Raw genomic sequence first — 17,163 nt, 5'->3', positions numbered from 1 at the left:
GCAAATAGCCAAGTCTTTATATGACAGAAGAAATTATCAGGTTTCTTGCTAATGCAGCAATTTTCTTTCTGGCACAAGATACTGTGAGTGCAAGGGTTTTGTGTTCTTGTTGGATACATTTATGTAGGCTGGGAAGAAGTCTGAATATACAGCTGGATATTTTGAACTTTTTTTTTTTTTTAAAGTCACTAAATGCAGTGCTTTTCTTCATAACATTCCAACCTTTTACTTCACAGATGTTATGGAATACCTCAACTAAACTTTAAAACAATTATGTATCATTTTTCTTGCAAGAAAAATATCTAATTTGGTATACAGGATAGATACTTATCATGGCTAAAATGAAAGTACATGTTATATTATGAAAACTTTTGAGTCATATATAGTATGTTATCAAATCTCATATATTGTTAACCCAATTGGCTCTACACTTCTCCTTTAACAAATGTCATTACCTTCCAACTCAAAGGACCTAAAAAGATTTTTTTTTTAAAGGAATTAAAAAAAAAAATCACTGTACTTCTCTATCATAAGAGCTTTTGCCTAGTGCCTTTATTATTTAACATATGAGAATTTCTTTTCTCATTTTATGTTTACATGTCTTCAGTTCCATATTACTATCTCTCCCATGAAATTCCTTCAGTTATCAGAAAGAACTAAAAATAAGTCAGTTTGTGATTACTATGTTGAGTGCCACAAACAGCAGTTTTTTGTATCAATTTGATTCTTGCACAGTAATAATTCAGTTGCAGTACACCACTTCCTTGTCCCTTAAATTGTTTAGATTCTAAACAATTTAAGCTTTCCACGATTATAGTTAGAACTCCTTTACTGTTCTTTTATCCTTGCTATTTGAAGTACAATATTCAAAAGACTGTGTGCAAGTAAATTAACTTGCAAATTCATTAGGTATGATTATTGTTGATAAATACTAGTCTAAAAATGTTCTCCTTCATATGAAAAAGCAGATGTATTATAAATTGTATAAAGCCACTTTACAATAGCCAATTAGTTTTTCTAACTACAAAAAAAATCAAATGAATATTCTTGTATATCTGACTATAGAAAACTCTTAAGAACTAGAAGAATTGTTATCGTGAAGTGTGTCATAGTTTATTTCCTTTAACACAGCACATTGGCTGTGAATCTTTGCTTGGGACTTTCAGTAGTTTGTTATAATGGTGTATGCTACAGTAAGAGCTATATTCTTTTCAAGTCTTCCCATAATTTTTACTTACGGTAACTATTTTCATATGCGACCAATTTCCCAACAATTTTATCTATGTTATTCATTGGGTAGTACACAATTTACTTAACAGGAGCAATCTACATTTTTAGAGCAAGATTGGAACAGGGTTTTCAATGATACTCATCTATAAGAAATACAGAGAAAGAACGTGAGATTTATATCAGAATTTTCTGAGTATTCCAAGAAAATTTATGCAAACATACTTGATGAAAAGAGTAAAGAAAAATTGCTGAAGAGAAACTTTGACATAACTAACGGTTCATGCTAATGGGATGTCAAGAGAAGACCAACAGTAGTGAAATCATGAAAATAACAAGTATCTCTAAGTTTTGCAAGTCTGAAAAAAGGCAAAGATGAAACTTGGCCCAGAGAAAAGCTGTTCAAAACATTAAGTTATACAGTATAATAGAACATTACAAAGAGCAATATACTTAAGTTGCAAGTATATGTTTTGTAAATGAAGTTCAAAATGAAGAAAGAACAATCAGATCGGATGTAAAATCAAATGCAAGGCAAGAGTTTATGCATTTTCACTGTTATTCACAATCATTGTATATTAATAATATAGGGAATGATTTAAAAGTTAACTCAGTTGTTTGCTGATGGTGCAAAATTGGGGAGAGCAATAATTAATAGAGTGATGGAGATAACCTGAGGGATGATTTAAATAAATTAGTCTCACGGGAAAAGGATTATGGGTTTTTTTTTTGCAACAATTTAATGTTGCAAAATGTAAAGTTATACACTTTGGGTTGAAAAAATTGCATGCTGTGATGTGCACTGATGGTACTCAATTCAACTTATTTTAATGATATTACAATACCAAACAAACTAAATTATAAAAAATATAAACATATCTTATATTTTTATACTTTAGATACCAAGGCAGAAGCATTAGCAAGGTCATCTCCTCCTATAGGAGCTGCCTCCTATTGGTATCTCCACTTGGGCCTGGCTCCCACTGAAGAGACCTCAATAAAGGTTGAAACTAGTCTGGGTAGTGGCCCTTCCCTTAATGCATAATATTATACACATCCGCAAGGAGATGTGTTTTGCATTATGGGAGATACTGAGATAGGAGTGTTGGTAGCTTGCTCCACCTTTGCAAGGAGTTGCATCACTTTACCCTAGTCCTGAAGATACTTTCAGGTGCAAACTTTGTTTGCACACACTTGGATAAAGGATTAAACTAAATTTCTGACCAAGTGAAAAATAAACTTTTAATGACCACAAATTGATTTCATTTTTTTTTCCCCATCTGAGTAAAAACAGATGGAATAAATTGGCAAAATCATATTAAAAATGAGGATATTACAAAGGAACCTGGCATTGTTAGTAGCATTGCAGAATCAATCTTGAATACTACAATGGTCTAGTTGGATTGATGCAGTTTGTAGTAATCTGGAAGTCTGAAATATAAGACTGAAACAATACTGATATCCCGATCAATAACACATTAGTTTGGAAGAAAACTGCTGACAGCATGCTAGCAATAATGCAAATTTAATTATTTAGCATCATAGCACCTGTAGGAGGAAATCTCTTTGGGTATACATATTAGTATTTCACTGCTAAAATTTAGAGATTTATAATATACAAAAAAAAAAGTCAAGTAATTCTGCTAAGTGATATCAAATAATTTTGTGCATGTAAGAAGAGAAAATTATCTAAATGTAGCACATAATTTTATGTGTATGCTATACCTTATTTAAATGAGATATTTCTGAGACTTGTTTTCAATAAAAACATATTTCAGTAAATCCCGTAAGTTCAGTTAAAACAGACTTTCTTACACTTATATCATTTTTCAAAAACTAGAAGTCAGAGCAAAACACATCCCATTACACCTTCCAGAATGAATTTTCATCCAAGCTAAAAGAATTTTTTTTTTTTTGCTCCAATATCTGTCATAAATTATAAGAGTTCATTTTTATAACATGTCTGCTGCTTATTGGAGGAAGGATTAACTTTCAAAAGTACTATGTTTTGGCATTTTGAGTAGTCTCTCACCAGATTACCTAGCCCTTAATCATCCACAGTGCTAATTTGCTATAATAAGCTTCACTCCAAACAAACTTTTTTTTTTTTGGGGGGGGGGGGGTGTTTGATTTTGTCATCCAGGTTACACATGATCCCATCTGTACAATCTAAGTTCAGACATAAGCTTCAGTTTTGTTCATGTCATGTACATTTTATCAAAATTTATACAACTTGTTTATACCTGAAAGCCACCAAACACTAAACAGAACTGACCTTGGAACATATCAAAAATATAGAATGTTGACAATTTTATTCTTTTTATAGTACAGATAACCCTCATATAACATGGATGTTAGGTCCCACAGAAATGGCACGTTATGCGAGACTCAGATCACATAGAAAAAGTAGGGTTATGTTCCTAAATCGTTTTTTTTAAAATTATATAAACAACAATGACATATCCAACAAAAAATATTTTTTATTTAATCCAGGTAATTCATGTAAGTTAAGAAAATATATAAACTATGAAACAAAATACACAGTATAAACTTACAAATTGTACGTAAACTTCAAATACATAAATGTTTTAAGCAAATTAAATAAAATAATGCATAATTTAATCGTCATCACTGTCTTCAAAACGAACATTTCGGAGATGTTCTTTATTTACAAGTGGCTGAATGCCGTCATCACTTGGACATCATTTGTATAATTCCCGTTGCATACTTTACTTCAGCTGGTTTAGTTATCAAGAAGTCAGTAATAAGACCTTGCTTACCACTATGCAGCAATTTTTTATTAAGTTCATAATATGGAGCTAAACAAATATCCAATTGTCTCATGAATTTTCTGGAGCACTCCATTAAGGGATCATTATCCATAAAATAACTTTCTAACTTTCTTGCCAAGTTCAATCCTTCTGCTAATATCTTTAAACTGAATTCTTTAACGGACTCATCACAATCAGAATCTTCGGCAAAATTTTCTCCGCCATTTGGTTCGACTTCATCTATTAATTGTACCAGTTCCTCCTAATTTAAATCTATTTCCCCATCAATTAATTCACTAATTTTGTTTTCAACCATATTGCAAAAGCCCTCTAAGTGGCAATTACTATAAAAATAAAATTTTTACATAAAAAAAGCATTACATATTGTGTAACTCGCCAGAAAATAAAGTGCTCAGCTTGAGATTAACACATTTTCCTAGCAGAAAATGAAGATAACTTTCAACAACACTTTATACGGTAACCAATCGACGTACATCATGCTAAAGGGTATTTAATACTAATATAAATTCACTTCTTATACCTACATGCACGATACAGCAGACGCAAATTTAACGAAGATAAAAAAAATTTTTTTTTTTAAGTCGCGGGGTGAAAAATATATGAAAAGATAAAAGGTTACTACAATTTGTAGACCATGTTTTTATTGAAACCACGTTGTATAAGTACCATGTTATGCGAGGGTTACCTGTACTTCAGTTTTCACACAACAATCAGAATGCTACCAGTCTGCTTTCCTGTATCCTCATCTACAGTCACCTTGGCCACTAAAATATAGTTAATAAGGTTTGATGCATCCTACATTAATAATAAACATATAACAAAGATAACTAGCTGCTAACTTAAATAATATCATATCACAACTTCCTGGAGTTTCTTTTCTTGATCTCCTAATTTTAGATAATTTTGTGCCATATATGTATACATTTGCTTTATAATTAATGCTTAATTTAATATTTTTTTTAAAAATTTTATTTTACTGGTGTATAACTTTTGGGAGAAGTTTGATATTCTCAAGAGGTCAAATCAGCATAAATTTTTTCCCCCTCTTTCTTTGGGAGGAAGAAATTATCTTTTTAAAATGATAATCACAACTTTGGTAACAAATTCAGAGACAACAGGGACTAATTCAGAGACAACATACTTTTTCAGGTCATTTCAGATATCCAATTAAAGCTGTGATTCCATACTAGATAACAAAAATAATCTACAATCTAAAGTTTTTCACACATATATCTGGAGTGGAATTTATACCAGAGCCTGTTTGTTGTTAATAAACCTTTAGTTATCAGTCAAGGTTTATGGAAGGGAAACAAATCATGCATTTTCTACCCATTGATCATGTTGGAAGTGTTTTTCACTTGGTGTTAGATTATAATAAATTTAGTTTAATCCTTTATCCAAGTGTAAGCAAAACAAAGTTTGCGCCTCAAGCATCTTCAAGACTGAGGCAACTCGTGGTAAAGGTGGACCAAGCTCTCATCACTCCTTATCTTAGTATCTCCCATAATGCAAAGCACATCTCCTTGCGGACATGTATAATGCTATGCATTAAGGGAAGGGCCACTACCCAGACCCAGAGGTGGTGATACTAAGGCAGAAGCATTGGAGAAGTCATATTACTTCCAACATCTTTCTCGAAATCCAAAAACAGGATTCAATTATTTCATTGCTATTATTTATTTATTTGTATCCTTACTGAATGTTTCAAAATGGTGTACACAATGAATCTCCATAATTATTACTCATAACTGTTCCATGCAAATCTCTTGTTTACAACTATGCTCATAGCAATTACCAGATTATAAAGAATGTATAGCTTGCAACTGCTGTTTTCTATATTTTATTTTAACACCAGATAATACTCAAGTAACTGAAAGTTGTATTTTTTGACATGGGTCAGGTTATAGGGTTTTTTCCCCCCCCCATTCATTGATTGTCTTAAAATGTATGTATAGGATGAGATGATACACATAATTTACCAAACTTGAATGCTGTATTTTTGAAAATGATTTTAATATCAGTAACTTCAAAAACCTGATATCATACAAACAGTAATATTACAAGTATATATCAAATGAAAAGAAAACATTCCACAAACCCAAAATTAATAAACTTCTCAAGAGGATAAGTTTATGCAGAAAAAACGTGGGTCAAATGGTAGTAATGGTCCCTAATGATAATAGTAATAATAAAAACATTAGAAAGTTGAGGAAAACAAATTGTTCAAAACATGTAACCAGCTTCCTCAATTTGCTATTACATATCATAGCACCATCTCTATCAGCAATATATATAATTATGATTAATGAAATCAGCTGAATGCTAATGCTTAGACATAACTGAAGCAGATAAAAAAAAAAAAAAAAAACCCCTCCCTCTCACACACATGTACAACACACACTCTTGAAGTAATCAGATGACTATAATCCCATAAAGCCTAAGTCACTATTTTTGATTGATATTGTGAAAAACATTATACAGAAGGAAAAACTGTAACATCGTTTTTTTTCTTAGTATACAAATTTTTTTTAAAAAAGTTTTAGATCAGTATTATCAAGAACATATTTCAGTTGAAAACATGCTTAATAAAGCAAATGTAACACTTGTGGACATCTTGAATATAATATACTAAAAAAGTGATACGGTTCTCTTTTCACTTGATATAGTACCTGCACAACATGAATATACACAAATTCCACATTTTCTGAGCACTTCATAGTCAAGTATTCACACAGAACTGTACAAAAACTTTGCATTTAACAGCAAAGATACTGCTAAATTTTTCATACAGCTTCTATTTCTCCCCATACAATCACATATTAATTAAAAATAAATGTCACAAATATGCCTTCTGGTGATACCAGCATGCAAGTAATATGAACATAAAGTATATAGCAGGAGTGTGGATCTAATTGATATATTTTTACTCTAGATATATCACTGTACAATGTAATTAATGAATTTTTAAACTTTCCCCTCAATTAGAATAATTTCTAATTAATTTATCCTCACTCTGGAAATACTACTGCAAATGTATTCAACGATTTAGAGTTTTCTGTTTTCCTCATCCTTATAATATAATAAAATAATAGAATCTAAGCCAAATGCAATTGCTAATTTTAAAAATATTACATGGAAATTATGATCATGCAAACTATATCAGTAGGACTGAGTAACTATCTCAGTAGTGCCTGTAGACTAAATAAATATGTTATTTAGTCTACAGTAGACTTAATGAATTAATTATTTTCAATAAACTTGCTTTAAATGTAAAAAAAGTGAAAGCAGGCTCATGAAATCTGCCAGGAGTTAACAAAACATACATTTTGAATAAAGCCCAAGTGGCTAAACTGATAATCAGTATACTGTCAAGTATTCACAAATCAATTATGAATATACAACACTATCTAAAAATAACCTAGCCATATTAAATCTTCATTGGCTTTTCTGACTATAAAATCTGGCAAGCACTAAGTTGCTTGTAATGAATGATAAATGTTGTGGATAACGGCACAGATTTTTGAAGATATGGAGAAAAAATGGTTAGAAATAAGTTATTTTTGAATAACAAATTAATTTTAAAATGTCATAAGGATAATGAGAAAAATTCACATCTTGATAAAAAAAAAAACAAACAAACAAAAAAAAAAAAAACAGCAATTTTAATCACTGATGTGAACATAAATGCATATTCATGCTATTACTGCAACTGATGAGAAATTATATTAAAAAATATCTTAATGTTCATATGAAAAGTGTTCAGAATGTGTATACCAATCATTATTGCTTTTAAAACTGATCTGCAATCAATTTTATACACTCAATTGCTTAAATACAGGCAGACCATTTTATACTTGTGCAAACAGGAAGTTTAATTTAAAAAATAACTAAAAAATTAAAAAACCATTCTACACATAAAAGTGCTATTTTATGTGTAGAATATAAAATATATAATTTAGTAAAAATACAATTATCTATTTCATTCAATTAAGAAACAATAAATATGCTGAAACTTAAAACTAGTATTATACATGCATAGGTGAAAATCTGAAATGTGAAAGAAAAAATATCAGCAATAAGAAAAAGCACAAATTTCTTGGATTTATGAAAATGAACAAAAATGTACAATCATATGTATTAGTTTCTCTTTATGACTATGTAGAAACAAAAACTCTTTCATTCAGTGTCAGTGATCTGGTTCTGCATCCTCAAACTGGCCAATATCCATAGGTTCATCATCATTTGTTGCAGAAGCTGAAAGAAAGTATCCATATTTGTTAGCCTTTAAAGAAAAATTACTAGAATGGCTTAGCTACTTTAGTATTTTCTGAAAATATTCTGATTCTATATCTGATATGGCTTCATTATATTAATGCATCTAAAAATAAAGGAAAAAAATACCATCAGTTGTGAATGTCGGTAAACTGCTTAGATAATCTTTTAATTCCCCGCCCACTTCCTCTTTGATCAAACAGATAAAGTGTTTTACCCATTTGCTATAATGATTTCTCATTGCAGCAAAAGTTGGTTGCATCGTGTCAGTGGTTTGTTTTTTGCATAGCATACTTCCAAACTGCAGACAATCAGTGCAATGACCAAAATCACACAACCAAAGCCAACAGGTGTCTTAGTTTTAGGACTACAGGCCTCCCTGTATTTCTCCTGTTTTTTCCTCATTTATTGAAGTGCCTACATGCACATGTTGATACAAGTGTATTAATCCTTGAAGATGCCAAATGAACTTCGGCAAAATATTGGAAATAAGTAAATTTTTAATTATTTAGTCTGTGTTATTAATTTCCTGAAACAACATCATTTATGATAATCAACTTATAAGCCTAAATACCAGGATTGCATGCAGATGCACATGCTTATCTTGATGAATGTGAAGATGTCATGGTGAACAAGGTAAAAGATTCCATCCTACAAAGCAGAAACAATATTATTTAGGAAGAGAGAAAAAAAATTCATTACTGCACAATGATATAAGAATCAGGGCTATGAGAATTAGACTAATAACAGTTTTATATAGTCTACATGACCAAATGATTAAACATGAATAGAATGGACTATCTCACATTCTTTTAATCCAAGTAGTTTGGCTTCCTAGAAACCTAATTTTAATAGTATAATAGGTCGGTTAAGCCTACACATATTGTCTACTGCAGAATTAACTATATATATTCTCCGGTGGGTTTGTCTGTCTGCCTTGTAGGTTGAGACTTAAGCTATTCTGAAATCACCTAAGTTAAGCCATGATAAAGCTTCCTCACATCCTAGATGGGATTGAAATCTAGGTCTTGTTTGGTACAATGCTATGTCCCTTTTGAACTGGGCAGAGGTACCTTTCTATAAAATTTTCAATTGTATGTCATGTCAATTCATTTTTTAAGTGAATTTTATTTCTAAAAACTAGTATTTGTGCACTACCTTAATGGTAGTAAATCTCAAATTTCCATTATATAAAATAGATTAGTTCATCCTACATATATTGTCTACTGTAGAATTAACTATATATTCTCTGGCCTGTCTGTCTTGTAGGTTTTGACTTAAGCCAGTCACAACTCACCTTAAGTTAAAGTCATTATAAAGAGTTATCATACCCTAGATGGGATTCAAATCCAGGTCTTTCCAACCATAAAATCATCAACAACTTGGCTACAGAGACATATGTCAAACTCTGTCAAAAGAACAATGACTCATACATATAGCTTCTAATTTTTAAGAAAATGACAAACTAGATTATTAATTATAAAAACTTAATTAATTCCCTGAAGATGCCAAAACAATATGTACATGCAGGTACTCACACTAAGCAAATAAGGCTGAAGAAAGGACACAGAAGTCGATCCTAGAGTCCTAAACAATGTCTCCTAATGGGCTAAATGAAAACATCAGCCCAACAGCCAAGACAATCCAATTTAGCCCATTAGGAGGTATTGTTTAGGACTCTAGGACCGACTTCTGTTGCCTTTCTTCAGCCTAATTTGCTTAGTGTGAGTGCCTGCATGCACATATCATTGTTTTTGATCCCCGAAGATGGCAATGTAACACCCGAAATATAGGTAGTTATTAAAGTTTTTATAATCAATAATCTAGTTTACATTGTCATTTCCTAAAAAAATTAAAAGCTATGTCTAACCAAGATATAAGCTTATCTACACACACACACACACACACACACACGTGATATATGTCTTGAGTGCAGATATTAATGAAAAAGCATTCATATTGCCTTAAATGGATTTATATATTTTTGTCTTTCATCTGATTTCATATGTAATTTCTTATATTTGCAGTTGTTACTTAATTTTTTCAATATTTTACATCAAGAGATCAGCATGGGAGAGACAAAGGACATTCCATGGCTAAGCCAAAAACTTTAGCTATTTGAAGAACTGTTCATTCCATTTAAAGGTCACAGGGTTCTTTAAATGTTACTTTCAATCTAATTACTTTAAATAGAATCCTAAACACTTCAACAACTTTTTGGATTAGTCTGGGAGATCCTTGTCTCCCTTGTTACTTATGCTCAGATAACCAAGATACTGAAGATGCTATACATAGAACTTACATAACTGTTGATATATATATATATATATATATATATATATATGTGTGTGTGTGTGTGTTTTTATATATAAAAAAAGTATTTTTCACAATCAAGCTCTTTCACTCTGTGAGTTGTGTATTTACAAATTTTTTATGCATCCTGTAATTAATATCTTATTTTTTTAAGAAATGTAACTACATCAGAGAAGCATATAAAAAATAAGATAAATTATTCTTATTATTATCTGAGACCTCCAGAGAGTCAAGGACTCATCTAGGGACTAGGACATCTTCATCAAGGGAGTTATCGCAACAAAAACAAAAAAAAAAAAAAAGTTAAGTTACTGACTAAATGCAATTAATTTTTTTTTTATTTTTACAGTGGAAGGTCAATAAAACACTTCTGAAAATAATTAAGCCATGCAAATGAATAAATAACTAAATAAAAATAAAAGGATATACTCACAGTATGAATTATATGTGAATCAAGTTTTTCAAAAACTTGATTCACATATAATTCATAAGAAACTTAAATAAGAAATAACTTTCAAGTATGATTTAAAATTAATGCTGAAAAGAAGTGTTCTCTTGTGATTAACAAATGCTTAAATTTACATAATTTGAAAGTCTGTAATTATTGGGTACAAATAATAAAAGGAAACAGAAATATGTCCTGAAATATAATACTGATTTCCGAATCAGTCACAGCAATACTGACAAAACTGATTCATACTATTTGGAGTTCCACCTTCAGTTGCTTCAGCAATCAATCACATTATAAATAAATAAATCATCCAATGCTTTTATTCCCGAAAGGGAGCAGGTGGAGCTAATCTTAAATCTTTGAAAGCAAGTATGCAGCCCGTCTACATTCTCCAGCCTTCAGTGAGCTTGAGTTATCAATGAAACAAGCTTTTGAGGAGAGAAAGAGTACATAGACAACTGTTGCACCTTGTGGCCATAAATCCTAAAAATTGTTCTATGGTTATTGTTAATAACAAGTTCTAGTCAATTTTTTGAGATAAAGTAAAAACTCACATTTTCAGGGGAAAAAAACTGTCAAAGGTCAACTAATTCAGGAACCAATTCAAGGAAGGCTTAGAAAGTTCTTTAGATATGAATTAGAATCAAATCTATAAGTCTTCAGGCAGCTTAACTCTATGGAAGCAAATGACATTTCCACAGGGTTACAGAAGCACAACTATATTCCTCTATTAACTTTCCATAATTAAATTAAAAAAAATTATAGTAACAGGTTTTACATGATTTAGCCAGCTGGAACAAAAAGTTGTCACCATTTAATAAAAATCCTAAATATTAATTTGAAATTTCCAATATATAAGCCAAGATATAAGAATAATTTCAAATTAAGCTCATGCTGTTTTATTATAACCAATATTATTATAATTTACATCAGTTTGTGTAAAAAATTTAAAATTAAATTGCTTCTGTGATGGATAATATCAGTATTTCTTAAGGGGGAAAAGCATTTAATGGCTCAAGCATTTCAAAATCTGATCAGAATGCCTCAAATGTGATTCAAATAACCTGCTTACTGAAATAATAAAAAAAAATGAAGGCGACTGATTTTAATAACTTCATTATATCAATTATTACTGATTAAAATAATCCAAATGTGACAGAAATCACAATTTCTGTCACAATTTGCAGTGAAATTTCTAGTGCTGCAGATATATCATGGAACAGCAATCATTATGACCCAAAACATATAAATGCAAATGAACTTCACCAAATACAAGTAACAATGATTGACAAATGACTAATATAAAGTATTACACCTGCACATAGAGACACACAAAGTAAACTGTTTATTGCTGATATAATGTATTACAAAATGCTTATACAGGAACTGCATAACTATGTGCAACTCAAATCATTAACCTATGCAATTAGATGTGCAATAAAATTGATTATTTTGAAATTAATTTTGATGTCATGCATTCCTATTCAAAGTAATTGATATTTACTTTCAAATGCACTCACCCAAAACAAGCTATCATAAATTATGAAATTTCTTTTTTGATGGGGGAAAGAATATATTTTCTGTTTAAAATCTACACTGAAAAGTATAGTAACTTAGAAAACATCCGGAATTAAATACCAGGTAAGTCTGGATATCTGGATTGTAACACCAAAGCATAATGATGTATAATAATATATTTATGTATGGCCATCATTTTAAATAAATTTTACTTTTTTCGATTTTTGTTTTGTGAAATTACAAAATATTCAAATACTTAACAAATAATAATAATTTAATAACTAATAAGGGTGCTAAGGATCAAAGCTGTATAACTGAGAGGAGACCGACACATAGCCTTTAAAGGAATGCGGAGAACCGACCAGGGCTTCTGACCTAATGTCAAATCCTCACCTTCTCGTGGTGCACCCGGTTGGGTATCTACCTGGATACTGAACGAACGAGGATGCGTTGCCAATTTGGGATTTAGCCGACCAAATTGTATACTTGCTGGCTTAAACTAATATAGAAAATGATGGTACAACATGATAAAATTTCATGCCGGCTGGGGCATCGCCCGGTTAAACAAGGCCCCCGTTGTTTTCGCTAGGGTGAACAGCGAAAAGTCAGTTACTGGAACAAATCTGAAAGCACAGCCCAACTCAACATCACCAGAGTTAAAGATCAGTACTATCAACAGAAGAAGCCTGAATGGCAAAGAAATGGAGCTAGCCGAGGAATTAGATAAGTACCAGATCGACATAATAGGGGTGACTGAAAAAAAAAAAAAAAAAAAAAAAAAAAAAAAAAAAAACTGGCAAGATCTTTCTGAACAATAAATACAAAATGTTATTTAAATATAAAGAGCCAATAGGCTTCATTTCGGCGATTAAACATTTAAATTAAGGGAATATTAAATCCCACATTGTTTTAAAACCAAATAAGAAACTCAAAGATTGGAATCAGAGAGTTTCATGCCGAATATAGTAAACTATAAAAGTATCGGCGATTACTAGCGTGAGCTAATGCAAGTGATCCTAGTATGTAGTACAATACCAGGCAACTCGCAGCAATGGTGGTAAAGTTCTGATCGCTATTCTTAGGTATTTTCCATAATGTAAAAACACATTTCCTAGGAAATGTATGCTGTTATTACATTATGGTGGGAGGTCACTAGCCAGACCGGTTTCAGCCTTTTTTGAGGCTTCATCAGTGAGTAGCTAGACCAAATTAATACCAAAGGGTATAGCGAAAAGAACTTATATACTCTGCTATACGAGTTGTCAAACAGGTGCACCCATTAAGTTACTTAGATATAAAGAGCCAATAGGCTTCATTTTGGCAATATAAACATTATTTAAATTAAGGGGATATGGTCAGCCAGAGAGGCATGTGGTGAGGTTGTCTGTAAGGATAAAAAAATAAGTACTCCATGGTGGACACAGGAAGAGGCAGTGAAGGAAAAGAAGACAGCATATCAAAAGTTCCTGGCAAATAAGTCAGCATAATGTAATAACAGCATACATTTCCTAGGAAATGTGTTTTTATATTATGGAAAATACCTAAGAATAGCGATCAGAACTTTACCACCTTTGCTGTGAGTTGCCCAGTATTGTACTACGTACTAGGATCACTTGCATTAGCTCATGCTAGTAATCACCGTTATACTTTTATAGTTTACTATATTCGGCATGAAACTCTCCGATTCCAATTTTTGAGTTTCTTATACGGTTCTAAAACAATGAGGGATTTAATATCCCCTTAATTTAAACAAAATGATATTCAGGAAATGACAATCAAGGAAAAGAAGAAGTAGCCATAGTATTCAACACAAAATACGAGGCTAATCTCCTTGAATGGCAGGCAGTTTCAAGAAGAGCGATGTGAGCAAATATCAGAATGAGGAATTGGACAATGAGAATTATTTGTACCTATAGTCCCACAGAAGGTTCTACTAAGGTAGAAGTGGAGGAATTTTTTGATGTTTCAGAAAAAGCAACTGATACAATGAAAAAGGAAAAGTTGGTCCTTGTTGCGGATCTAAATAGCAGAGTAGGAAATGATTGTCACACATACAAAATATTTTGGGAAAATTTGGAGAAAAGAGCAAATCCAATAATAATGGCAAATACCTGTTGGATTTCTGCTCAGGGCATGGACTGGTTATTACTAACACCATGTTCCAACATAAAAATGTGCACAAATTCACATGAAGAAAAGAAGCAAGGAATAAAAAAAAGTCTCATTGACTATGTTATTGTTGATAGTGATGTTTTCTCCCTGGTGCAGGACACCAGAGTGTACAGAGGATTTGAAATTGGAAGCGATTACTATTCAGTCTTGAACTTAGTTCTTGAGTTATTATTAACACCATGTTCCAACAAAAAAATGTGCACAAATTCACATGAAGAGAAGATGCAAGGAATAAGAAAAGTCTCATTGACTATGTTATTGTTGATAGTGACGTTTTCTCCCTGGTGCAGGACACCACAGTGTACAGAGGATTTGAAATTGGAAGCGATCACTATTTAGTCTTGAGCAGGATAAAATTGAATTTCATATTGAAAAGAATAACATGTAAGAAAGTTTTGAAGCGAATAAAAGTTGAGCAGCTCTCGGATGTGAACTGTAAACTAAAATACACAAAGATTATTGAAAAAAAAAAGAGAGTTTGGGAAGGTTTGACAAGGTTTGGTTCCTGAGAACAGGAACCAAACCTTGGAGATTCAGTGGCAAGCCTTGAAGAAAACCCTGATTGATTCAGCCAGACAGGCATGTGGTGAGGTTGTCTATAAGGATAGAAAAATCAGAACTCCATGGGGGACACAGGAAGAGGCAGCGAAGGAAAAGAAGAAAGCATATCAAAAGTTCCTGGCAAACAAGTCAGCTTGTGCTCTTAGAGAATACAGAGACAAATGTAAGAAAGCTAAATACTGCATAAAACTAGCTAAACAAAAGTCATGGGAGGACTTTGGCAAGAACATAGAAAATAAATATCAAGAAGGTGGTAAGATATTCTGGAGGTTGTTGAAGAAGCTTAGAAATGGAGGAATGAGTGCTGTAAAAGGAGTTAGAGATGATAAATGTTACATGAAAACAGGAGAAAAAGATTTCCTTGAAGTATGGAGTAATTACTTCGAAAAATTGCTAAATAAAACAAGCAGTGATAGCCCAGTGATAAAAAAAACACTCAACAGGCATACAGTCAGGAATACATATCCACACTTGAAGTAGAAAAAGCCATCAAGGGCAAATGTGGAAAGGCAGCAGGAGTAGATGATATTTGACCAGAAATGCTGAAATATGGTGGTATAAAAGTCTTACAGTGGCTGCACTGCATAGTTCAGAGAGCCTGGACAAAGGGACAAAATCGCGATGATTGGAGTAGGGCTCTCATAGTACCCATATATAAAAAGGGAAATAAAACTGAATGTGAGAATTAGAGATATTTCCCTAGTGAGTGTTCCTGGCAAGATTTATGCAAGCATACTTGAGAAACGGTTGAGAAGAATTGTGGAAGAAAAGCTTGGTGAAGAAAAAGCTGGATTCAGGTCAAATAGAGGCTGTCAGGATCAGATCTTCACTTTACAACAAATAGTTGAGAAAGCATGGGAATATAACAAAGATCTGTATTTAAGTTTTGTCGATCTGGAAAAGGCACATGACAAGGTGCTAAGAGAAAAGCTATTCAATACGCTACAGTTATATGGTGTCAATGGGACATTATATCAAGCAATACTTGCAGTTAGAACGAAGGAAGTACAGGAAGATGGTTTAATGTTAAATCTGGTGTGAGAGGAAAGATGTATGTTATCCCCTCTGTTATTCATTATCTATATGGATCACATTATGAAGGAAAGTGGTATTAAACATGATATCAGAATTGGAGATGTTAATGTCAGCTCTTTGCTTTATGCGGACGATGTTATACTTCTAAATAAATCCTCTACAAGTGTGCAAGATTCCCTGACTAAATTGAATAACTGTTGTAATAGGTATGGTATGATGGTCAGCAATAAAAAGACAATGAAATAGGTAGAATCGTTGAAAATGTCAACTGTGTTGTGAACGGAGAACCTGTGGAACAAGTAAAACATTTAATCTACTTAGGCACGATTTTTACTGAAGATGGTAAATTAAATATGGAAATACACAGTAGAATCAACAAAGCTGGCATGGTAGGAAGTCAATTGAATAAATTCATATGGAATAAGAGAGAAATTAGTTGGAACACTAAATTAGCTGTATACAAGTCAGTGTTCAAACCAGTTTTAACTTATGGATCTGAGAGCTGGGTCAGAAGTAAAACACTTGACCAAAGGCTAAAGACCGCAGATATGAGTCCTGAGAAAGATTAGAGGGGTGAATAGATGGCATCAATGGCAATATCATATTAAAAACGAGGATATTGGGAAAGAACTTGACATTGTAAGCATCCAGGAATGCATTAGCAGAGCTAATCTCAGGTGGTATGGTCGCTTAAACAGAATGGGCAAGGAAAGATTAGCAAAACAAGTGTTCTCTGCCAGGTTGGCGGGAAAACGACCCAGAGGAAGACCAAGATATAGGTGGATTGATACGGGACAATGTGCCTTAGACGATAGAAATATA

General features: G+C 32.1%; 1 protein-coding gene across 3 annotated transcripts in view; it reads right to left on the bottom strand.

Moving 5' to 3' along the window:
- Positions 1–6,011: 6,011 nt before the first annotated feature.
- Positions 6,012–17,163, bottom strand: part of icln (chloride nucleotide-sensitive channel icln) — an 85,259-nt gene continuing 74,107 nt past the window's right edge. For 2 of the 3 annotated variants that reach the window (XM_090411105.1, XM_090411106.1), the window contains exon 7: positions 6,012–8,273. In XM_090411105.1, coding sequence (XP_090267231.1) covers positions 8,206–8,273 — 68 coding nt within the window. In that variant the 3' untranslated portion in view covers positions 6,012–8,205. The remainder of the gene's footprint in view (positions 8,274–17,163) is intronic. The other variant, XR_016550125.1, reaches the window with a different exon arrangement.

The sequence above is a fragment of the Typopeltis vanoorti genome, chromosome 21, assembly GCF_054136105.1.
Source record: "Typopeltis vanoorti isolate ZY-2024b chromosome 21, IOZ_Tvanoo_1.0, whole genome shotgun sequence".
In the NCBI taxonomy this organism is placed as follows: domain Eukaryota; kingdom Metazoa; phylum Arthropoda; class Arachnida; order Uropygi; family Thelyphonidae; genus Typopeltis; species Typopeltis vanoorti.
The sequence above is the reverse complement of the archived record's forward strand: the minus strand, read 5'-3'. Positions and strand labels throughout refer to the sequence as shown.